This window comes from Nilaparvata lugens, chromosome 3 (genome assembly GCF_014356525.2).
Source record: "Nilaparvata lugens isolate BPH chromosome 3, ASM1435652v1, whole genome shotgun sequence".
NCBI classification, from domain to species: domain Eukaryota; kingdom Metazoa; phylum Arthropoda; class Insecta; order Hemiptera; family Delphacidae; genus Nilaparvata; species Nilaparvata lugens.
In genome coordinates, this window is record NC_052506.1 from 1,160,458 (window position 1) to 1,179,691 (window position 19,234).

Genomic DNA, 19,234 nt, shown 5'->3' on the forward strand with positions numbered 1-19,234 from the left:
ATATTGCATCAATAAACCTGTATCAGCTATCGTTTGAAGAAGGCATTGACAAGACAGAGAGAGGATCGGCAACGTTGTTCTCCTATCTTTCTCCACTGCCATTATAACGTGGGCCTCACTATTGGAATTGTGTAAAAGTGAGGACTTACAGCCGGCTTAAAGATGAGGGATCAAGTTTCATTTTACTCATCATATCTCTATATATTTAAAAATGAATGTCTGTTTGTGTGTTTGTTAGTTTGTTTGTTCCCTATATACTCGAAAACTACTCTTGACAGAACGGCATAAAACTTTGGGAATATGTTGTGTGAATATTGGAGTTGGTTTCTGACCAGAAATTTTAATAGGGGGACTAATAATAATTATTTATTAATTTATTTTACATACCTATGTTTTTGAAATTTTAGGCCGAGTGGCTACTTATAATTTAGCATAGAACTTGGCTGAATCCCGAGCTCGGAAACCGGCCGTTAATTGTTTTACCAATTACGTGACACAATAATTTGATTCCACGACTCATCTTCCAACTCATAAAAATAATATTCAAAAATAAAACTGATGGAATGACAGTTTCCACTTCAGAAGTGGTTTTAATTCCAGAAACTTTGAAATTTTGTTAATTTGATGGCGATGTTTGGTCTAATACCTGCGACAACCAGTGCTCGTCATGATGCGGATTGGGCTTGGCATGGTTGTGGGGGCGGTTGCTGCCCCCTTGTAGCAGGGGGCAGTTGGCCCCTTGCAGCAAGGGGCTGGAGGCGGCGAGGGGCGGTTGTACCGGGTTGAAGAGGGGCGGCCACATCACTAGCCATTCCGCCTTGGCGTCCACCAACAGCTCAATGGCCGTGTCATCGGAGACACGGTCCTTCGATAGACCTGCAAAACGCAATCAATTACGGGTCAAATATTACAAAAACTAAAGTGAAATATTTCAAAAATAATGCACAGGTTTTCGAAAAAATCTGTAACGCTCTTCACGCCTCGAAAGTTCTGAACTCAAGAACTAAAGTTCGAAAGTTCTGAACATAAATCAAGAACTATAGTTTGTGTAAAATAAGTTGAGACTTGGCCCTCCATCCGAAGAAATTACAGGGTTGCCAAATCGTATAAAATTGTAACTTTCTCAAATTTCCAATTCAACGTCAGAATTGGATAATATCATCCCCGATATCCTAGTAGTACCGAAAAAGCTTCAGGGTTGAAGGATTAGAAGGAAATTTAACTTTTATGATAAAATTGGAAACATCGCGAAGAATTGTTTTTCTTTTGAATATTACTTCTCCCAGAATCATGGGGCATCGTAATGCATAATTATTTTATATAAAATTACCGGGGAGAATGTCTCCTTTCTATTGGTGTCTGGATCATTTTTATCCGACTTATAGTTATTTTTTAATTAATGATTATGTTCGTCAATGTCGAGACATTTCGAGCAGAAAACATGATATTTTTGACATGCTAGAAACTTTTTTGTTTCAAAAGATAAGTAGGTGGTAAAAGCGAGAAATTTTCTCACACATAATTGAAATTATTTTTCCAATTGTCAAACGTACTCGGAAGAGCGTATTTTGGCCTCTCAGGAGTTTCAAAGTCAAGGATAGCGGCTGAATAATGCGCCACCAAATGCTATCAATAGCTGGGATCAACAAAAACAGAATACAGAACGATTGAAAAATTCAGCAACTGTAAGCCACATGATTATAAATAGTGAAAATGACAACCTCGCCTCGAATAATCCAATCAGTGTTTCATTAGAGCCTTTCTAGAGGCAATCAGCTGCTTGCGTTTGAAATAATTCAGTCAAATATCTTGTAAATTGCCAGCCTTCAGCATACAATTTGGTAAACAATGCATACCATGTAGCCGCTCTCCTAACTTTAAAATTCCTTGGAGACCAAAATACGATCTTCCGACTACTTTTGGCAATTGAAAAAATAATTTCAATTATTTGTAAGAAACTTACTCGCTTTCACCACCTACTTATCTTTTGAAACAAAAAAGTTTCTAGCATGTCGAAAATGTCATGTTTTCTGCTCGAAATGTCTCGACATTAAGGAACATAATAATTTATCTTTATGTTTATATGTTCCACATTTACGGCGAAATGCAGCAATAGATTTTCATGAAATTTAACAGGAATTTTCTTTTTTGAATTTCGCGTCGACGTATGTATAAGGTTTTATGAAATTTTGTAGTTTAAGGATAATATGTAAGGAAAATGAGTCTCCTTCGAACGCCAATATAACCGTAGAAATCTGACTATAGAATTATTGATCATAAATCAGCTGTCGAGTGGATTATTAATTGCATGCATTGACGCATGCAATTAATATATCAATGTAACTTGGTAAAATATCAGCTGTCATGTGGACTATTAATTGCATATCACACAATATATTGATAACTCGAAATAGCAACTGCTTTCAACTCCGTAAACTTTTAATGATAGTAGAATAGTTGTTCATAACGAATTATTAGCATTGTCGGTACCTACAACAACCCAAACAGCCATTAGTTGTTTACACACCAATATCTCGCCGACACGACAGGACACAGAATAATTTACTCTGATTGATAGTATTAGAGGAGGTTGTGGTTTATAGCTGCGCGAGGTCTACTGTTCACAGAACTACTAGTGCTATTCACTGATATACAGTATATTCCGTATATTATGCTGGTATATCATACAGACGAGATATCAAGATTGTAAGAGAAATATTATATAATAATGGTACAATGAATATTTTTACGTTCAACATTTTTCAATCAATGATCAATTTATCAAATTTATTATAAATTAAATCTTGATTAACAGAAGAGCCAGAAAAACATGTTGGTTTTTCAATACGTGAGCAACAAATATGCGCGATGTGCATGCCCTGAAAGTTTCAGCCGTTTAGAAGTATTGAAACTCTAGAACAATCAAGATAAATATTGTATGAATCGTAAGAGTTGTCAATGTCTTTAAAAGTTATATATTTTTTGAGAAAAAGACTTACAAAGTCGCATAATTTAACATTGTAAAGACAGGAAGAATAGATTTTTAGAGCACGTCATTGTCACATGAACACCTGATTTGAATTTGTTACTGCGCATCTTTTCATGAACACTACCTTGTATTCTAGGTACATTGCTTTTACCTAATAGCGTCATACCGTAATTGCATGCAACAACTAATCCACTCGCCAGCTCAATTTTAATTATTTTTTGTATTTTGTGTATCATTGAATACTAACCGGCGATATGTCTTGGCTCCAGGTCATACTGTAATAGAGCCCCTGAGGGTGCCGACATCACATAGATGCTGCTGTCAGATTTGCGCTGCTGTGACGTCATCACTCCGCCCCCACTGCCTCCAACACCACCACCTCCACCGCCCCCCACCCCACCCAACTGGCCACCGCTCCCCGTCTGCAGCAGACCCGGAGGCAGAGCGGCGCGTGCCACTCCAAAGCAGGCCGCTACGCGCACCTGGAAGTCAGTCATCAAATTGTACATTCAAGATTCTACAAAATATTACTACAAATAAGTTTGAATTAGTCTCTCGGCAAACTTGCGGCGCTAGAAAATGATAGAGCTATCTGTTGTGTCTCATGACAGACAAGGATAGATAGATAGATAGATAGATATTACGTCTGGTTGGCCTCAACGGCGTCAGACAAGTCAAAATGCTAGCAAAAGCGAGACACCATTAATTTTTCATTAAATTTATATTTAGTATATAATTACTATTTGTCTTTGACTCTATTACAGTAATCAAAATAGTCCTTCAGACTATAAAAGCATTCCTCCTTTAGGAATAATTTTAAACTTCGTTTAAACTTTTTTATCGTTAATACTTCCCGCAACCGAATTGGTAGTACTTGGTAAATCTTTCTACCAATATAACTGGGTTTTTCTTCATACAAAGTCAATTTATGATATTCCGAGAAGGTACTCTAATGCCGTGTATTATATTCATGCGTCTTATTAATAGTCTGTAGTGAACACCTTCTAATATATACACACATTTACAAATTATGGAGACAGGGAACACTGAGAATCTTCCATTTTAATAAAATAGTCCCTACAATGTGTTTGTGGATGCAACCTCAACATAGTGCGCCGATTGGATAGCAAACCAATGTAAGGCCCCAACTAGACGAGCGTTATAGACGCGCAAAATTTTTTCAGCTCGTTTTCAGGATGCATTATCTCTTGTGAGTAAATCTATAAGAGCGTGATAGATGCACCCCATAATGCCTAGTCCACGCTATCGCCAAGTTGCTGGGGCCAGGTTGGTCTTGCCATCCACACTGCAATGTGACCATTTGTGGATGCTCGGCTGGCCACTCGCCTTCGCTCGACAAACATCGGAGCGAAGGAAAATGAAGGAGAGTGCTGGCAAAGCAGCCATCCACACTCTCGCGCTCGTCGTCATTTGTACGTACTTGTCGAGAGTGTGGATACGGCATTGAAGACCATGCATTCTGTAGACGTGTCAGCTAAATGACGCACGTATAGTTGGGGTCTTCTCAAACCAAGTGCTGACTTTACAATAGTTACCTGAGCGGCTTCACAATCACCACTGGCCGTAGGACTGCCCTGAGAAGTCTGTGCCGGGGAAGGCATCGGCTGATGTCGCCTCAGTTGAGCTAGCGGCTGCACCACCACTGGTGAATGGGGGTGCTGGTGCAGGGTGCGCTGTGACAGGGGCGGAGTTAGGGGCGGAGCTACCCCTGGCGTGGCGCCCCCACCCGCGTCGCTGTGGTGTCCACTGCCCACAGGGCTGTTGCGTCCACCGCCGTCACGACGCTCTGACAGGCCTGCGCTACGGTGAAACCTAGGCCGTAAAACACACAATCACACATTTGCACATTTGAATCTATAAGAGCTAGTTTATAAGAATATAATACACAGAGAGATTTTTATATTTGCTTTACATTCAACAAGTATAAATCCAGGCACACACAAATAGATTTTTGGTCGTCCTTATAAATTCTATTAGATTAAACAGATGATGTTTGTCAAGTTCTGTTCAATCTAAATATCGGAGCACCGAGCTTCGCTCCTTATTTGTTTATTGACTTTTGATAAACCGAACACAATTCTTTAAAATGATTAGTACTAACAGGCACAGCCTAAAACTGTTTTTCCCCGAATTTTGATTCATTCACTATAAATAGTCCAGATAGTAGGTTATGTTCCATACACTTGAATTCAGGTTCAATTTTCTGTTCAAACATTTGAAAACAAGAAAAAATACAATTTAGATTATATACGAACCAAATTGAAAAACAAAATAACACACTAATATCACTTGAAACTGTCAAATAATGATCAACTTTGAAAATTATGATATACTCTAGTTTAGGAGGATTATCATGTCATGTCAACAAATCAGATTATGTTGATCAAATCGATTAAAAACTGTCTAGCTAAAGTGCGAGATAAATTACTTTTAACACGGCTCTTTCTCGAAGACGGAGAGGACCGATGCTCTATCCTCCACTAATCACTCCCACTACCTAGCAGTATTCTCCTTCTTTTGTGTCTGAGTGAGAGAGCTTTGTAACGCGACGCGGCAACACTCCCCTCCATCTATTGCTGGCAATGTTCCAAGTAGTGTACTGGTCAGCAGGTATATTGGTTTGTGTATGTTACAGAGATGTTTTCATCACAAGAACATGGAGCAAAATGACACGGCGCATCCAATTGTGTGCAGGATGTCCGTCTGTGTCTTCGCTACAAACTGTGGAGGGAGAAATGGGTTTCTCCTCTTCATGTTAAAAGTAATTTATCTCGCACTTTAGATAAAATTTCTCGCTGATTGATTATGATTACACAGCTGAAAATAATTCTGTCTCTATCCCACACAGGCATACGCATCTTCTGTAATTGAGAGACGACGAAATTATCATCTGTGTTCCAAGGATGAATTATCCTTTTAATGTCGTTCAGCGAGTTTTCCAAAGAATGAGACCTAGTGCAATCGAATCTTTATATCATAAACCTACTATGTTCCAAATTTCGTGAAAATCGTTAGAGCAGTTTTCGAGATCCGTAAAACATAAATAACCAGATATAAAAATAGCCAAGTATAAAAATAACCAGATATAAAAATATCCAAATATAAAAATAACCAGATATAAAAATAGCCAAATATAAAAATAACCAGATATAAAAATAACCAGATAAATTGGTTTCTATAAATAACTTCTGTAATGTTCACTCCTTTCAATTCATTTTCTGTGAATAGACAAAGATTTTCTGTTAATTTTTTTTCGAGGCTTCTGTCTCTTGCAAAGGTCAAATAGTTTAATTTTCAGAGTAGGTAACTTCAACTCAGCTAATAGCTTATGAAGTACCTTAATCATAACTCTGACGCTACATAATGTTTTTGTTAGTTTTTAATTATTTTCATTTATATAAATAGAATTAGAAGATAATATTATATTATGTATTTTGGTTTTTCATTTTTTCCAAATTATTGTACTGATTTGTTAAGTTAATTTACTTTTGTTTGTAAATTGTCAGTGTTATGAATAAATTTCAATTTCAAAATACAGAAATTGCTCTTAATATAATAGGATTATTATTAAAATTTACTCATTCGTCTCAAGACTAGATAGCAATAGAATAAGAGAGACTTTGGGTGAATCTAGAAAATATTGCCGAATGTTTGTACGTTTTGTGATAGCTTACCGTGACAATTTGTTGACAACATGCGGTGTAGTGTGTGTGCGTACACCAATAGAGCCTCCGTACGGTGTGATGGGGAATATGTGAGTTGTGCCCCGCATCGAGCTCACGGCCACCCAACGCGAGTCGCACGAGAACGCCACGTCCTGGATACGCGCCGTCGTATCGCCCCTACACAACAATATTAACGTACAAATTATCTCAAATATGTGTGCCACACCTACACAAAAGCACAACCACTAGTTATTCCATTTAATAGAATTACTAATTCATAAATTTCTAGCTATTTAATTAGTTTAGGCCTATAGCATAGAGCCTAAGGCTATATAGCATAGACCGCAAGGTTCAATCTTAGGACCCTTGTTATTCATAATATATATGATTGACCTGCCAGGAAACATTGAGGATGAGAGTGCAAAGTGTTACATGTATGCGGATGATGTATGTCTAAATGTAATTACTGGTAGCGAAATGAGAGAAACTGTTCTAGAAGAAAAGGTGAATCTTGTGTCAGATTGGTGTAGAGCTAATAAACTTGCTTTGAATTTAGACAAAACACAGGATTTATCTGTGTCTTATGGAACCCGACATTCACCACATTTAGTCAAATTCCTAGGCTTCAACATACAAAGTAATATGAAGTGGAGGAGTCATGTTGATGGCACTATCCCAAAAGTCACAAGGGATATTTTTATGCTCAAGAGACTGAAGGAAATAGTGTCTCATAAAATCCTAATTACTGTTTACTATAGCTATGTACACTCTCATCTTTCCTATGGTACGTTATTATGGGGAAACTACAATGATGCTAATTCTTTGTTTATTTTACAAAAGAGGGCAATAAGAAAAATATGTAAAGTACCACCCCTTACGCATTGCAAACCTCTTTCCATTGAGCTTAGAATTATGTGTTTACCCTGTATTTTTATATTTCAATGTTTATTGTTCGTAAAAACTAATGTTATGTCCTTTTCCAGTCATTCTGAAATTCATTCCCACAATACCAGAAGTAAATTGAACCTGAGAAATGAATACTGTCGGTACAAATCCAGTCATGTGAGTTTTAGGGCGTGTGCAATTCGATTCTTTAACCAATTACCATTAAACATTAGAGACTTGGCTGTGGAAGATTTCAAATTAAGAATTAAAGATTTTCTAATTAGAAACTGTTTTTACAATCTGGATGAATATTTTAGCTTTAATATGAAATTTTTTTAAATTGTGATGAAATTGTGATATTATGTACATGTATAACAATGATTGTATTTTTATGACGTGGCCTATACTTGTTTTATACTTGTCGTTGGCAATAAATGGATTTGATTTGATTTGAGGAAAGATAGCATAATAATACATCTATAGTAAGGTCCACATTATAATGGCAGTGTACAATTGACAATACTGTTGCTGTCCTTTTCTATCATACAACAAAACAGATAGGACTATCTCTCTCTCACTTTGCAATGTTGTCTATTTGCCAGAATATTTTATTTTTACTTTTGACAGTGACTGTACAAAAGTGGACAAACAATTCTCAGCCGCCATTTTTTTTCTTCATTCTATCAAAATACTTGAGTACACAAGTCGAATAACCTAATTGATTTAAAATGTATTTTTGAAACAATGAAATGATTTAGACATTACCGTAAAAGAACACAAATTAAAATACCTGAAATGACATTTTAAAAATTGATAACTAACAGTCCTAGGCTTCAGTTAGCCTACACGTATAGGTTGGACCTACTCGTACCGGTATAAATAATATTGAAAAGTTATTTCAGAATTAATCCATTGAAATTAAGAATTTTTGAATAGGATTTCTATTTTTCTATTATTTTTAAAAGAAATTGGAATAGAATACCTACTAAATAACTTAATTTCTGTTGTTTTAAAATTCAGATTGTGGTATCACAGCTTTTTAAATTAGCCGCCATTACAGGTGTGTATAGAAATAAAAATCTGATCTCAGTTATAAAAGCCAATTTTTAAATCAAATTATGAAAAAAATATATTTTCTTGATTAATTTGACATTAAATTGATCATTTTATCAAGGAATTTGATAATTATTATTAGATTAAATTTAGTGGGATGAATTGAGTAACAGCTGTGTACAGTCAGTGGCAAAATGGAGATACTTGGCAACGTTTTTCTCCTATCTTTCTTCACTGCCATTATAACGTGGACCTCACTATAACACGTATTTGTTGATGCTTTGTTGTTGTTTGCATGTATTCTTTTTGTTTATTTGCATTAAAAGTGTATGTGTTTGTGAAAAAATAAATTGAATTGAAATCTCATGGTATAGGTCGTTTATGTCCGAAGTTTCAAGCCGATTTTTGTTAACTCAAGCCGATAACTGTCTATTATTACTGTTTTGGCCGGGTGAGAGTGTAAGAACGGCACATTTTGAGATACTATTATCAGCTTGTGTTAACAGTGAAATTTGGATCATAAACGTCCTATACCATGGGCATATCTTCTTAGGCTATATTTATACAAATGATAATATATTTATACCTAATTATATTATACCTAATATATTTATACCTAATTATATTATACCTAATATATTTATACCTAACCTAACCTAACCTAACCTAACCTTACCTAACCTAACCTAACCTAACCTCTCAGTATCTTGATTGGAAACAATATTTCTAAATAGTGAGACCAAAATACAAACCCGTAAGATCTTAACCCGTGTCACAAAATACGAGGTAATATTACTCATGCGCGAGAGAGAGCGGAAGATCTGTCAATTATTCAGTTTAGTTGCAGTTTTATTTTATATCTTGTAATATTTATTCTTTGAAAGCATTCTGCTCGTCTACTTCCTGCCAATAGGAAGCATCCACTCAACTGTGAACTGTGAGTATTAATTGCCCAATCACAAATTGGCATTATATCTAACCTAACCTAACCTAACCTGACCTAACCTAACCTAACCTAACCTGTACCCTTCTATAAGTGCATAATATTATTATGCACTTATAGAAGGGTAAGAAGTGCATAATATTATTATGCACTTATAGAAGGGTACATTAACCATCAAGAAGGTAGCAACTTAACATGGAGAAACGTGTAATCTATATGAATTAATAAAAATCGAGCCTCGAATTTTGACATTCAATAACTTTTTTATGAATGCACCGAATTTGATGATTTTTTTAGCTGTGTTCGTTATGTTCAGGACCAGGTTTATGGCCTATCAAGTTTATAATCCGACTTCAGGACTCTTTCCTATGGTCATTCAAAGTTTACATGTAATCCTTATGGGAGAAGATTTGTGAGCTGGCCATACACAGAAATAAAAATCAGCTGTTATAATCATTGCGTCATACAACAGCCGTCAATGGATAGTAGACAAGAGTGTGTGCTGCTCCATAACCACTCATGTATTTTATTCTAAACGCCCCAACTAGAAACAAAATGACTGTTGTGTGTAACCATCCAGCAGTGCGGCCTCAGGTTAAATACATTGCTTTGTTTCGAATAATTGTGCTGTCTTCGGTGTTTAGAATTAATTGATTTTTAGTAAATTATTCATTTTGAAGTTGGATAAATTATCTATATAAATTAAATCCATAAAAATCCCCCGATCCAGTTACATTTATATTAGTTACAGTTATTACATAGGCTATTTCAGTTATTAGTCACATATATTCAGTTACTTATTCAGAATTATTATTAATCGATCTTTTTCAATATACTTGATTTATCAAGGATGATTATAGGCCTGTTTTCAATTCTTCAAGATTTCGGTAGGTCAAGTTTTTATTTGGACCCTTGTGGAGCACGAGTTACCTGCAAGTTTTTAATTAAAGTCGGTATTTGAAGTTATTACTGATAAAAGTAATCAATTTTATACTATTGATTTTTATCACACCCTTGATTCCCCAATTATAATTTCGACATCAGGGTTCATTGTCACTCACCAATTTATTTAAAAAGTTTGTGAAGCAATTAATTTTCCAGCTATCTTCCAAGGTCACGCATTGGATTTTTTATAAGAGTTTTGAATCCCCTGCATATTTTGAGTGAGTAAAAGGAGTGAACGGGGAAGCACATGAGTGATTTATGCAAAAAGATAGCATAGATTAAACTACACGTCGATTCAATTTCAATTCAATTCAATTCAATTCAATTTATTCATTCTTTGCACATTTTACATAGTTTAAATACACAAAAATACAAAATAAATAAAGAGTACAAAAGAATGTGTAGCTCGCAAGACTTTCGTCTGTTCGCGAGCATGAGTAAGAGAATATAAGATTGAGAAACGTAGAAAAGATAAAATATTTATAAAATAGAATATAATAATGACTAAGAATAGCCTAATGGTAAAATAAATTTGAAATACAGAGTGAAATGAAGAACAGTTTTTTTTTACAATATAAGAGGGAAAACCTGAGAAAGAGAAGAAGCACAGTGAATGCACAAGTCAACTGGTGATGAGAAGAGGTGAGTGGAGAAACGTAAATTTAGAATTTGTTATAAGCTACTGCCTTTGATTACTGAAAACGTCAGGTGATGTTTTGATCCATGATAAGATTTCTTTTCTCTTATAGCAATTTTGATTGTCTGATATGAAGTCTTGTGGTATAATATTTACTAGTTTGTCACATCTATACGGAAATTGCATTCTACATACTGTTAGATTAGTTTCAGGTAAGTCAGATCTCCTGTAAGTTTGGCGCGTGTTATATGGAGTTATTCGGGTATTGAAAAGATTTTTGTTTTTTAATAAATATGAAATTAAATTTTTCAAGTAGAGCTGTTTGATTGTAAGTATGTTAGATTCCTGGAAGAGAATTCAAGTAGGATACAGCCTTGGTTTGCTTAGTGCCACTTTTATTATATGTTTTTGAACATTGAAGATCTTGTTTATATGACATTCAGCAGTACCCCCCCATACCCTAATTCCATATTGCAACACAGATTGTGCGTAAGCAAAGTAGGCCATTCTAGTAATTTGTTGCATTTTCAACTGGCTCATTTTGTAAAATTTATTTGTTAGATACTTGACCTTGTGACATAGAGATTGGATCTCGGAATCCCATCTCAGATGACGGTCAACAATTATTCCCAGGTATTTAACGGTTTTAGAGTCCTCTAGTTTAGGACAGTCACAATCATTCAAACCTATTTTATTACATTTGATATTATGAATTTCAAGTTTATTCGGTTTACAGGTTGAGTAGCAGCATTTGGTGTGAAGGTCATGAATGAAGATTTTTTATGATTCAGAGTCAGGGTATGATAGTCAAGCCAGTTCTTGACCCTGGAAATACCCTTCTCAGCTGATATTTTAGTACTCTCCCAGTTATCACCCGAAAAAACTAAAGTGGTGTCGTCGGCAAATGAGATTGTTTGACCATTTTGCAAGTCGAGATTCAGGAGGTCATTAATGTATAGTATGAATAAATTGGTGAGAGTACAGTCCCCTGCGGTAAGCCGTAATCTAAAGATTTTCAGTACTCGATTTATTTTCAATTGATAATATTTGAGAGCGTCCTTCAAGGTAGCTTGTAAAAAGTTTCAGGGACAAACCTCGAATTCCAATTCTATTGAGCTTTTCCAACAGTTTGGTGTGTGGGACAGTATCGAATGCTTTTTTCAAGTCAATAAAAATTGCAATAGATTTTTATTATTACTAAAATTTTCAGTTAAAGTTTTTACTAATAACGAAATAGCGTCTTCTGTGTTTTTTCCTTCTTGAAATCCAAACTGTTAGGGTGAATCACCTTACTCACAACCATGTATTGTACTAGCCGCTTTTTAATAAGCTTTTCCATGATCTTTGAAAATCCACTTAGCAAGCTTATTGGGCGGTAGTTATTGGGATCGTCAACATCTCCCGATTTATGTAAAGGTATGACTTTAGCCACCTTGAACTCCTCCGGAAAGAAACCTTCTTCAAAGCATTTATTAATTATAATTTTTAAAGGTTTAGCAATATAGTGGGCAATGATTTTTAGACAGCTATTATTTATGTTATTAATTCCTGGTGCTGAGCTGGATTTGAGGTCTTTAATTGTTTTGATAATTTCTTCCTCATTTGTCGGGAAAAGGAAAAAGGAATTTGGGAAAATTCCCAATTAATTATATGCGTGATCAATTAATTTGTCAGTTATGATTTTATCGTACACGCACATGGAAGAGTATGCTGAACTGATTATTTGGTCAATAAAAAATAATAGGATGGTCTGGATTTGAGGATTGTTAGTATGGGTTATAGATTTTGATGTGTGCATCCAGCTAAAGTTTGTCATGAGATGCATCAACTATTTGATGGTACGAAGTTCGCCGGGCTAGCTGGTTTGTGATAGTTTGTTTGATACAGACCTGTAAAGCGTATAGAGCTGATGCACCTCGCTCATACTGGATCCACTGAGATGTGGCTGAATGCGAAACAAATGGAAGCGGTGGCCTCGCTTGTCAACTGTCAACAGCAGCATGCCACTCGGGTCGAAGGCCAACGCCACTAGCGGCTCCATGTGGTGGGCGACAAAGTGCGCCACTATGTTCTCGCCAAGGGCGCCCGCTCCACCACCTCCGTTCTGCCACGAGTTGCCCTGTATAACATGAATAAGTATGACCTATAATGCGTGCAAGGCCAATGTCACTATAATGAGTTCCACGTTGCCGTTACTCTGTCTTGTCAATGCCTTCTATAGACGGTAGCTGATACACATTTATTGATGTTATATTAACTCTTCATTCTCGTTTAAAATAATCAATTATATTTTATTAAGCAAGAAATTATATTTTTCAATAATTTCATAATTAAGATGAAATATTTTGTTGATTAAATATTAATTCTACATTGTTAAAAGACGATCTGGAAACAGAGCAAAGCGAGAAAGAGATAACACTATCAGCTTTGTTGAATGATAGACAAGGATAGCAATGCCATTGCTAATTAAACACTGTCATTATAACGTGGACCTGACTATAGCGGCTCCATGGTGGGCGACAAAATGAACTACTATGTTTCAAAAATAGAATAGAAATTTTTATTAGCCGATAAATACTTGAAATAGTATTGTGGGTCATGTCACATAATATATATGGTTTACAATATGGAATACGGTACATTCTAAAGTATAAATTTCAATATAACGAATACATATTGCAAAAACTTATAAACATTAATCAATCTAACACAACAATAATTCAATATAACAAACAAATCAGTCATATTGAAAGAAACTATTTACAATATCACAAGGGAGATCAAAAAGCTCTCCAACACTGTACTTCAATGGGTTCTCTAAAAGCATCATTTCACAGTTTGTTTTGAAGGCACATATACTAAGATTCCGGGAACACAGCGGTAATTTATTGACCGAGCGAAGTGAGGTCTAAGATTCAAGTCGACGGTTGTCATTTCTCTTAATGTTTATATGTTCATATGTTTATATGTTGCGCATTTATGGCGAAACGCGGTATTAGATTTTCATGAAATTTGACAGGTATGTCCTTTTTTAATTGCGCGTCGACGTATATACAAGGTTTTGGGAATTTTGCATTCCAAGGATAAAAAAGGAAAAACGAGCCTCCTTCATTCGCAAATATTAGAGTAAAAATCAGACTATAGAATTATTCATCATAAATCAGCTGACAAGTGATTACACAGATTTGTGGAGAAGCCAGTCTATTGCTGTATTTCCATAATAAGGTCTATAGTTTCAATTAGTTACTTTTGGATGAGAATACTGCCTGAAGTGTACTGTTCACAGAAGTACTAGTAAATAAAATAATAAATCTGAGTACCTTTTTAAATTATTTTGTCACGACATATTTCGGCTACTAATGTCATTTTCAAGAGAAAAAACGAAATTGTAGACTATTAGTAGCCGAAACATGTCGTGACAAAATCATTTAAAAAGGTACTCAGATTTATTATTTTATTTATATTAAAAGTAGCCCTAAAGATAAAATACAATATATATGACTTGCCTTTTGCTTTTATTGCCAGCCTGATGTTCAGGCTACTTTCTTTTATAATAGATAAATAAAATGGTCAATATAAATGTATCTTGAATGTTCCAGCGTTACTCACCTGAATATCGATGACAGTGACAACACCAGGCGTTGCGTTGGCGTCTGTGCCGTTGACGAGTGTCGGCGAGGAAGCTGAGGCCGAGGCTGAGGTTGTCTGAGTCAAGTGTGCACTGAGGCCTCGCAGTCCCTTGCCGAGTGACTTGGCCGCGTGCAGCACGCTTGCCGTGTACGAGCCATGGGCGCCTCCCTCGTCGCATCCGCCCACCGAACGCCACCACGACACAAGGCGTTTGTCGGCGAACGCCAGCCATCTACGAATGCAATCACAAATCAAATAAAATACTTAGGCTTTACTTATTCTAAGACTTACTGTTGTATTCAGTAACACTTGGAAAGACTTACAAAACAGCTCTATCATGCACTTTTTGCGCTGAGAACTGTGAGGACTGCATCCACTATAAAGACAGCTCAGAAGGTGTATCATGGATATTTTTTAGCCCTAATACGCTACAGCATCTTCTTTTGGGGAAATAGTAAAATAACTCATATACAATATTTAAGGTCGAAAGAAATGCAACAACGTGTGTTGCGAGACAACGCCTCGTTGGAGAAAATAATTGATTATTGTCGCAGTGTTGAAATAGGTGAAAAACATGAGAAGTCAATAAATGAAGAAAAGTCTCGAAAGGAAGTGCACCCAGTTTCCAAGTATGATAAAAGGAAAACAAACTCAGTAAACAACTTATTATTTTATCAAACAGTTATCATGTGATTAAGTAACATCACATGATATACAAACATCTTCCCCTTTTACTTTCTCAAACATTTCCTTTTTCAACCTTTCCTTTGATTTCATCGTCTTCTTAAAAACCTCTCATTTCTTCTCAATTATTCTCCTGCTCAGTTAATGTTTGGTCGAATGATAAGAACAAAGTTCCCTTATCATCAAGATAGTTTGAAACTTCATCAACTTCCTCGGGAAGAAATAGCAGTGCAAATGAAGAACCATAAATTTCAACAGAAAGGAACATACGATAAGCAGTCACGGAAACATGTATCTTATTTCAAAGAAAATCAGCCCATTTATATCCAAGATTGGAGAACAAAATTATGGGAGCCTGGAGTAGTTATTAATGAAGCTGATGCCCCACGGTCCTATGTGGTGAAGTCCAATAGTGGAAGAATATTAAGAAGAAATGAGAGGTTATTAAGAAGACGATGAAATCAAAGGAAAGGTTGAAAAAGGAAATGTTTGAGAAAGTAAAAGGGGAAGATGTTTGTATATCATGTGATGTTACTTAATCACATGATAACTGTTTGATAAAATAATAAGTTGTTTACTGAGTTTAGTTTGTTATCTACGTAAATAAAGATGGTTGCTTCAAATGGCTAAGAATTTATTAAGATATTTAAACAAGTATGACCTATAATGCGTGCAATGCCACTGTCACTATAATGAGTATGACCTATAATGTGTGCAAGGCCAATGTAACTATAATGAGTATGACCTATAATGCGTGCAAGGCCAATGTCACTATAATGAGTATGACCTATAATGCGTGCAAGGCCAATGTCACTATAATGAGTATGACCTATAATGCGTGCAAGGCCAATGTCACTATAATGAGTATGACCTATAATGCGTGCAAGGCCATGTCACTATAATGAGTATGACCTATGATGCGTGCAAGGCCAATGTCACTATAATGAGTATGACCTATATGCGTGCAAGGCCAATGTCACTATAATGAGTATGACCTATAATGCGTGCAAGGCCATGTCACTATAATGAGTATGACCTATAATGCATGCAAGGCCAATGTCACTATAATGAGTATGACCTCTAATGCGTGCAAGGCCAATGTCACTATAATGAGTATGACCTCTAATGCGTGCAAGGCCAATGTCACTATAATGAGTATGACCTATGATGCGTGCAAGGCCAATGTCACTATAATGAGTATGACCTATAATGCGTGCAAGGCCAATGTCACTATAATGAGTATGACCTATAATGCGTGCAAGGCCAATGTCACTATAATGGGTATGACCTATAATGCGTGCAAGGCCATGTCACTATAATGAGTATGACCTATAATGTGTGCAAGGCCAATGTCACTATAATGGTATGACCTATAATGCGTGCAAGGCCAATGTCACTATAATGAGTATGACCTATAATGTGTGCAATGCCACTGTCACTATAATGAGTATGACCTATAATGTGTGCAAGGCCAATGTCACTATAATGAGTATGACCTATAATGCGTGCAAGGCCAATGTCACTATAATGGGTATGACCTATAATGCGTGCAATGCCACTGTCACTATAATGAGTATGACCTATAATGTGTGCAAGGCCAATGCCACTATAATGAGTATGACCTATAATGCGTGCAAGGCAATGTCACTATAATGAGTATGACCTATAATGCGTGCAATGCCACTGTCACTATAATGAGTATGACCTATAATGTGTGCAAGGCCAATGTCACTATAATGAGTATGACCTATAATGCGTGCAAGGCCAATGTCACTATAATGAGTATGACCTATAATGCGTGCAAGGCCAATGTCACTATAATGGGTATGACCTATAATGCGTGCAATGCCACTGTCACTATAATGAGTATGACCTATAATGTGTGCAAGGCCAATGTCACTATAATGAGTATGACCTATAATGCGTGCAAGGCAATGTCACTATAATGGGTATGACCTATAATGCGTGCAATGCCACTGTCACTATAATGAGTATGACCTATAATGTGTGCAAGGCCAATGCCACTATAATGAGTATGACCTATAATGCGTGCAAGGCCAATGTCACTATAATGAGTATGACCTATAATGCGTGCAATGCCACTGTCACTATAATGAGTATGACTATAATGCGTGCAAGGCAATGTCACTATAATGAGTATGACCTATAATGCGTGCAATGCCACTGTCACTATAATGAGTATGACTATAATGCGTGCAAGGCCAATGTCACTATAATGAGTTCCACGTTGCCGATACTCTGTCTTGTCAATGCCTTCTATAGACGGTAGCTGATACAGATTTATTGATGTTATATTAACTCTTCATTCTCGTTTAAAATAATCAATTATATTTTATTAAGCAAGAAATTATATTTTTCAATAATTTCATAATTAAGATGAAATATTTTGTTGATTAAATATTAATTCTACATTGTTAAAAGACGATCTGGCAACAGAGCAAAGCGAGAAAGAGATAGCGCTATCCGCTTTGTTGAATGATAGACAAGGATAGCAATGCCATTGCTAATTAAACACTGTCATTATAACGTGGACCTGACTATAGCGGCTCCATGGTGGGCGACAAAATGAACTACTATGTTTCAAAAATAGAATAGAAATTTTTATTAGCCGATAAATACTTGAAATAGTATTGTGGGTCATGTCACATAATATATATGGATTACAATATGGAATACGGTACATTCTAAAGTATAAATTTCAATATAACGAATACATATTGCAAAAACTTATAAACATTAATCAATCTAACACAACAATAATTCAATATAACAAACAAATCAGTCATATTGAAAGAAACTATTTACAATATCACAAGGGAGATCAAAAAGCTCTCCAACACTGTACTTCAATGGGTTCTCTAAAAGCATCATTTCACAGTTTGTTTTGAAGGCACATATACTAAGATTCCGGGAACACAGCGGTAATTTATTGACCGAGCGAAGTGAGGTCTAAGATTCAAGTCGACGGTTTGTCATTTCTCTTAATGTTTATATGTTCATATGTTTATATGTTGCGCATTTATGGCGAAACGCGGTAATAGATTTTCATGAAATTTGACAGGTATGTTCCTTTTTTAATTGCGCGTCGACGTATATACAAGGTTTTTGGAAATTTTGCATTCCAAGGATAATATAAAAGGAAAAACGAGCCTCCTTCATTCGCAAATATTAGAGTAAAAATCAGACTATAGAATTATTCATCATAAATCAGCTGACAAGTGATTACACAGATTTGTGGAGAAGCCAGTCTATTGCTGTATTTCCATATAAGGTCTATAGTTTCAATTAGTTACTTTTGGATGAGAATACTGCCTGACGTGTACTGTTCACAGAACTACTAGTAAATAAAATAATAAATCTGAGTACCTTTTTAAATTATTTTTTCACGACATGTTTCGGCTACTAATGTCATTTTCAAGAGAAAAAACGAAATGGTAGACTATTAGTAGCCGAAACATGTCGTGACAAAATAATTTAAAAAGGTACTCAGATTTATTATTTTATTTATATTAAAAGTAGCCCTAAAGATAAAATACAATATATATGACCTGCCTTTTGCTTTTATTGTAGCCTGATATTCAGGCTACTTTCTTTTATAATAGATAAATAAATGGTCAATATAAATGTATCTTGAATGTTCCAGCGTGACTCACCTGAATATCGATGACAGTGACCACACCAGGCGTTGCGTTGGCGTCTGTGCCGTTGACGAGTGTCGGCGAGGAAGCTGAGGCCGAGGCTGAGGTTGTCTGAGTCAAGTG

At 35.8% G+C, this 19,234-nt stretch overlaps 1 protein-coding gene across 1 annotated transcript in view; it reads right to left on the reverse strand.

Annotated features, from left to right (window-relative positions):
- Nucleotides 1-19,228, reverse strand: part of LOC120350703 — a gene marked incomplete at its 5' end in the record, with an annotated part of 35,259 nt that extends 16,031 nt beyond the window's left edge. The window contains 6 exons of the mRNA XM_039425288.1: nt 647-876; nt 3,237-3,471; nt 4,546-4,822; nt 6,685-6,852; nt 13,028-13,257; nt 19,127-19,228. Of these exons, the coding sequence (XP_039281222.1) occupies nt 647-876; nt 3,237-3,471; nt 4,546-4,822; nt 6,685-6,852; nt 13,028-13,257; nt 19,127-19,228 (1,242 nt within the window). The remainder of the gene's footprint in view (nt 1-646; nt 877-3,236; nt 3,472-4,545; nt 4,823-6,684; nt 6,853-13,027; nt 13,258-19,126) is intronic.
- Nucleotides 19,229-19,234: the final 6 nt, after the last annotated feature.